General features: G+C 40.9%; 1 protein-coding gene across 5 annotated transcripts in view; it reads left to right on the top strand.

Annotated features, from left to right (window-relative positions):
- The first annotated feature begins 255 nt into the window (after positions 1 to 255).
- ZNF33B (zinc finger protein 33B) overlaps positions 256 to 6,193 on the top strand; it is a 54,461-nt gene continuing 48,523 nt past the window's right edge. Inside the window, exons 1-2 of one of the 5 annotated variants that reach the window (XM_023724868.1) lie at positions 256 to 366; positions 1,558 to 1,616. In XM_023724868.1, the coding sequence (XP_023580636.1) occupies positions 1,602 to 1,616 (15 nt within the window). In that variant the 5' untranslated portion in view covers positions 256 to 366; positions 1,558 to 1,601. Of the gene's footprint in view, positions 367 to 460; positions 597 to 1,291; positions 1,617 to 5,483; positions 5,782 to 6,193 lie in introns of those variants that run through there. The other 4 variants (XM_023724869.1, XM_023724867.1, XM_004389883.3 and 1 more) reach the window with 4 other exon arrangements.

The following is a 6,193-nucleotide window of genomic DNA, read 5'->3' as shown; positions in this document are numbered from 1 at the left end:
TTTCCTTGGCAGATGTGTGTCTAAACTGCACACGGACCGCACACATAAACCAGCTGTACTCGTTAACTTTCGAGGAGCCCCTGACGGAGGGCGCAGCCGAGGGCGGCGGAGGGCGCAGCCGAGGGCTCCGGCTGGCTGAAGAGCACCTTCTCAGACCCCCAGGCTCACAAAGGGCTGGTCACGGAGGCTTCAGGGAAATGTAGTTTCGACGTCTGGGGCCGACTCTGCGCGCGGGCCTTCTGCGCATGCCTTCTGCCGCCTGGTGCCTCGGTGCGCTGCCGCCTTCTCCTTGCGTGTTTGCCTGCGGCCTGCGTGGGGGCCGATGCGCTCTCCTGGGTCCAGCGCAACGCAACAAGGGAGCGGTGGGTGAGCCGCAGGAAGCTGGGCGAGGGCCAGACCGCTACAGCCCGGCGGTGGGCAGGAGGCCCCGCGACCCCGTCCGGACCCCAAGCGCCTGAGACGCCGGCGGGGTCGAAGGGCCGGGAGCGTCTCTGTCAGCAGAAGGGGCCGGGGTGGGGCGTAGGAGCGCGGGCTTGCGGGCTCCTCACGTGGCCACACCTGCACTCGGCGGTCAGCGCCGCCACCAGGCCCTGTCGGTGAGCCTGGTGCTGAAGGGCTTGTGCGTGTGCGTGACGGGTGCGCGGGGAAAGGGGCGGGGCTCTTTGTGCGCGTGCTTGAAAGGGGGGAAGTGCTTGCTCCCCGGCCACAGTAGGGTCAGTTGTCATTCTAGGCCGAGTCCGTTCCCATGCTTCTTCATTCATCGTTTCTGGATTCTGCCCTGCTCTCCAGTAGTGTCCATCACTGCATGATACATGCTGATATTCCCCTGTCCGGTCTTGCCCCAGCATTCAGGAAGGAAGTTAAGGAGTTAACCTATTTCTGTCTCGTTTAAAAGAAAAAAGAAAAAAAATCTGTGTCTGAAGGTTTAGTGACTTGTTCAGGATTGCAGTTTGTTAGTGGCAAAGACTACAAGTCAGGTCTCCTGACTCCCAAGTCAGTATTGCCTACTTTTCCACACTAAGTCAAAGCAAGTTTATTGTAAAAGATCTTTAAAAGAGACGGCAACAAAATTAGATAAATTAAAACATAGACCTTTCTTTGAAGCACTGCTTTTTAGAGCTTTCTGTGGCATCACTAACCAGAGTTATCAAGATTAGTCAGAAAATCGATAAAACAGCATAGCCCTAAGCTTTTCTTTTTATATCAGTTTTCATGAAGAGTTAGTGTTCCTTTATTAGGTATATTGCTATTTGTATAACCAATTCTGTCCTTTAAAAATTTTTGTGAACACCAAGGGGGATTTAAACTTAAAAAAATCCTTAGGAAGCAAGTGTTTACATTCACCCGGTGAAAACTTTTGTGCCTGAGAGTTACATGATTAGAGTTACATTAGGGGAATGGTCTTTCAACGTCTTCCTGCCCCTTCTCAAGGGTCAAGAAGACATTCTTCCACAGGGAGCATTTTATTTGGTGGATATGGGAGTTTTTAGTGCAGGAGAATCCAGGAGCTAAAAGGCATGCCAGATCTTTCATTACCTCATTCTTTTTCCCACCCAGCCGTATCTACAGAGTTGTCTACATTTCTCCAAGAACAGCAGAAAATGAACACATTCCAGGTAAGCTGTTCGTTATGCATTCACTTTATTTTACCATGTACTTTGTGAGATCTGTAACGGTCCATATGTTAAGATGAGAAATTAGTAATAGATAAAAATCGAATGTCACAGAAAATGTATACTGACCATATGATCTTAGAATTACTAAGTTAAGCTGCAGATATTTCTCTGATGTTTCCAGCATCCATGGCAGAAAGGGAGATGTAGTATTTTGTAAAATTTGCATTTATCATAAGACTGAACAGATTGATTCCTCTGAGGACATAAAGACTTCGTGGAAGAGATCTTTTTTGGTCTTAACATAAGGACACATAGTGACAGCTCTGAAACAAATGTGCGTGTGTTCCTCAAACTGTTCACCAGGGGACTGGAAAGGTCTGAGATATGGTTAAGTAGTCAGCTTTGTGATGGTGTTGCTTAATCCTGGGGTAAAGCTTAGAATGTTTAGAGGAGTGAGTGGCCTGCATACCTGTAATGAAAAATTTTTCATAACTCTTTGTCTTAGCTAGTCTATTTATACAGGGTATGCAGCAGACAATTCAAAGTTACATTCTCTGGTAAATGCTTCTGAGCTTCTCAGTCCGTGTCACCCCGTAGAATACTGTCTTGGTTCTTCCCCTCCACTGTTTGAAATCTGTCCAGGTAAGCTACAATAACTTCATTGTAGTTGCTTTCCTTGAACAGCTGCTGAATTACCCTACTGATTGCTTGTTTTATAATGGTAAGATATTAGGTAGGATTATAGGTTTTTTGGTTGGTAGATTCAACGCAATGATACTAGGATATATGAGAGGCAGAACACTTTTTTACTTGTAGCTCCAGATGAGACAAGGCTGCCGTGCAGGACTAGGCAGGGGATTGCACCTAGGGACAGGGTAGGAGCAAGTGGAGCCATAGGAGGGCAGTTCAAGTACGGCAAGCAGAGTGGGGTTAGCTAGTTTTTGCAGGCTCCTTGGTGATTTGAATAATTCTGCAGGCCAAGAGGAGAAGGAGGCACTCCTGGGAGTTAAGCATCTAGGGTCTTCTGTATTGTAGCCCAGGAATGTTAGAGCCTGATAAGGGAACTAGTTGAGGTGTGGGCTGAGCAAACTGCCTGCAAAGGAGAATTGAGAAGTTTTTAGCCATGTTCTCAAAATTGGGTCAGACGGCACTTTTGAAATGTTACGTTACATTGCTATCTTCTGGAAAGTCTCTTCTGTTAGCTTCTATGTCTCTTCCTTAGAGCCTTCCTCATCTTGCTCCATAGTTTAGTTCCAGATTTTAATCCTACATTTACTAGTCTTTTCATTTTACCTGTGTACGTACATTGAAAAAAACATACAGTTGAACAATACTGCATAGTGTTTTGAGTGTTTTTATATAAAGGTAGTCCCTGATTTACGACATACTTGAGTTATGGTGAACCACATTTATGACCGTCTGTTGTTTTTTTGGTACATCTTATTATTAGTATTATGTACTACATACAATGTTGAAATATATCTGTAAGTGTATATGTAATGTTTCCAACTGCCAAAGACAAATTAAGATTGTATTTATAAAGATACTGATAATGAAAGGCAAGACTAATGAAAACTGAAAAAACAATGAGGTCTTCGGCTTACATCAGAACTGACTTATGATGGAGTCGTCGGAATGGAACCCCGTCATAAGTTGGAGATTACCTGTATGTCATATACATTTTTTCCCAATTCATCAATAATTTGAGATCCATCCATATGTAGTTTATCCCTTTTAAGGCTATATAGTATTCCATTGTATGGTAAAACTGTATTTTATGTAGTCTATTTTTTACTGGTAGGTACTTAGGTAATTTCTGTTTTTCAGTAATATATATAATGCTGCTGCGAACATCCTTGTCATGTTGTCTCTGTGCGTATATGCAAGTGTATCTTTAGACTCTAGAGCAGTGCTTCTCAAAGTGCACCCCCTTGACCAACAGCATTAGTGTCATCTGGGAACTTGTTTGAAGTGCAGATTCTCAGGCTTCTCCCAAGCCTACTGGAAGAGAAACTCTGGGGGTGCAGCCCAACAGTTGTTTTAAAAAGGCCTCCACGTGATGCTCGCTAAGTTTAAAAATCACTGCTCTAGAGTATCTACCTATGATTAATATTTTTGGGTTATAGAATATGAGGATTTTGAATTTTTATAGATACATATTTATTAGAAGACTACTTTTCCTTCTTCCTCTTTAGATCTAAAAATTATTTCCATGCTAATAAGTGAAAAACGTTACTCTCTTAATTTTCTTGTTTATGATTATTACTGAAGTTGTGAAACTTTCATAAATATATGACTTTCAGGTTTTCTTCTTCTGAGTTTTGTAAGGATTCTGTGTGTATTTTGGATGGCGATCCTTTGTTATATTTGTTGCTCATTGTCTTCTCTTGGTCTTCACTTTGTCTTTTAACTTACTGATATCCTTTCTGAAAGTTTCACATTGTGATACGATTCCTTTGTGTTTCCTGCTTTCTAAATCTTGTTTTAAAATTCTTTCCTTACCCCAGGGGCATAATGATATTTTCCTATATTTTGTCTAAAAATATCCAACTTTAAAAAAATATTTAGTACCTTAATCCATCTATTTTTTAGTATCATGCCATGAAGGGATCTAATTTACTTTTTTAAGCTGTAAAAAGTAAAAGGATAACGCTTTTTGAACACAGACGAACAAGGTAGACTAAACCTGAGTGGGAGAGTGTCTTCATTTCGCATGGTGCAGGCTTTGGACTGAGGTAGATAACGTTTTGTCATGTCCACAAAGTATCCATTGAGTCGTGAATGAGAGTTTAATATTTTCAAATGACTTTTTAATATTTTATGGGGATGATGATATAACTTTTCTCTTTAAAATAACTCAAACCCATTGCCGTCAAGTCGATTCCGACTCATAGCGACATAGGGCAGAGTAGAGCTGCCCCGTAGAGTTTCCAGGGAGTGGCTGGTAGACTCAAACTGCTGACCTTTTTGTTCGCAGCCGAGCTGTTAACCACCGCACCATCACTTCTGCATTTTCTAATACTGCCCCACTTGGTTGTTATAAAAGTGTTATTCTTTTAATGTTCTGTGTAATTCTGTTAAGATTTTTTAAGACTTGTCCATAATATTCTTTTGTCATTTTAAAAATGTGTATCTTTAGTTATGGCACTTGTTTATTCCTAACAGGTTTTTTTTTGACTAATTTCATCACAGATATGTGTTTTAATAGTCATTTTAAGGAACCAGCTTTTGATTTCTTTGATGCTCTCTATAATTAAGTTTCATTAATTTTTACTTTAATCTTTGGTTATAGGCTTATTGTCTTAGGCTGGGTTCTCTAGAGAAGCAAAACCAGTAAAGTGTCTACATACATATAGAGAGACATTTATATTAAGGACATGGCTCACGCACTTGTAGAGGCTGAAACATCCCAAGTTCATGGGTCAGGCCGGAGGCTTCTACTGTTTCAGTAGCCTCAGGGGCTGGCGAACCCAGGATGGGCAATTCAGACATCAGGGCTCTGGCTCACTGGCTGCTAAGACCAACGAATCCCAAGATTGGCAGACAAGACAGCAGGTAAGCTGCTAGCTCAAGTCCCAAGAACCAGAGGTCAGACGAACAGGAGCCAGCTGCAGGATCCAGAGTGAGCCAAAGCCCACAAGCCTTACCAGAAAGTCCACCTATATTGGATGCAAGCCACAACCCTAAGGAAACTCCCTTTCAACTGATTGGCTACTCACAGCAGATCCCATCATGGAGGTGATCATATTATATCAAATCTCATCATGGAGGTGATCACGTCATAACTGCCAGACCACTGAGAATCATGGCCCAGCCAAGTTAACACACAGCCCTAACAATCACACTCATTTTTCCAACTTGTTGAACATGAGTTTATTAATATAAAAGCTTTTTTAGTATATGCGCTTAAGAATGTACATTTCCCTGTAAGTACTGCTTTAACTGCAAAACCCAAGTATTAATATGTAGTCTTTCTTTTTGTTGTACAGTTTTTAGTTTACTTTTTCATTTGTTCTTTGATCAATAAACTAAAATATATATTAATTTTTAATAAATTTTACTTCTATATGCATCGCAGACGTAGAAAAGTGCACAGATCTTAAGGATAGAAAATTTAAGGTGAATGAAGTATTACGAAGTCAGCCCCCATATAACCGTTACTCAGGTAAATGATATTACTAGCATCCCTGAAGCTTCACTTGTATCTCTCACAGTTCCTAATACATCCCTGCTCCTAAAAGATAACCACTCTTTTCATTTTTAACACCGTAGATTAGTAATGTCTGTCTTTGAGCTTGATATAAAGAAAATTTAAAAAGGATTTTAAATAAATTTTTGGTGAAAATATATACATCTAAACATGCTCCCATGTAAGTTTCAACATATGTTGCTCAGTGACATTGGTTACGTTTTTTGCATTGTGTCAGCATTCTCGTTATTTCTGCTTTAGTTTGTTTCAGTAAGTAATTTAGACTCACTGTCCCCTAAACAATTTGCCTATGCTTTACAGTTACTGTTGTCTCTTTGGGCACATATACATAATATGTTTTTATTTTTCTTTTAATTTTTTTTTTTTA

Source organism: Trichechus manatus, unplaced genomic scaffold (genome assembly GCF_000243295.1).
Source record: "Trichechus manatus latirostris isolate Lorelei unplaced genomic scaffold, TriManLat1.0 scaffold00265, whole genome shotgun sequence".
Taxonomy (NCBI): domain Eukaryota; kingdom Metazoa; phylum Chordata; class Mammalia; order Sirenia; family Trichechidae; genus Trichechus; species Trichechus manatus.
This window is presented reverse-complemented; position numbering and strand designations above follow the sequence as displayed.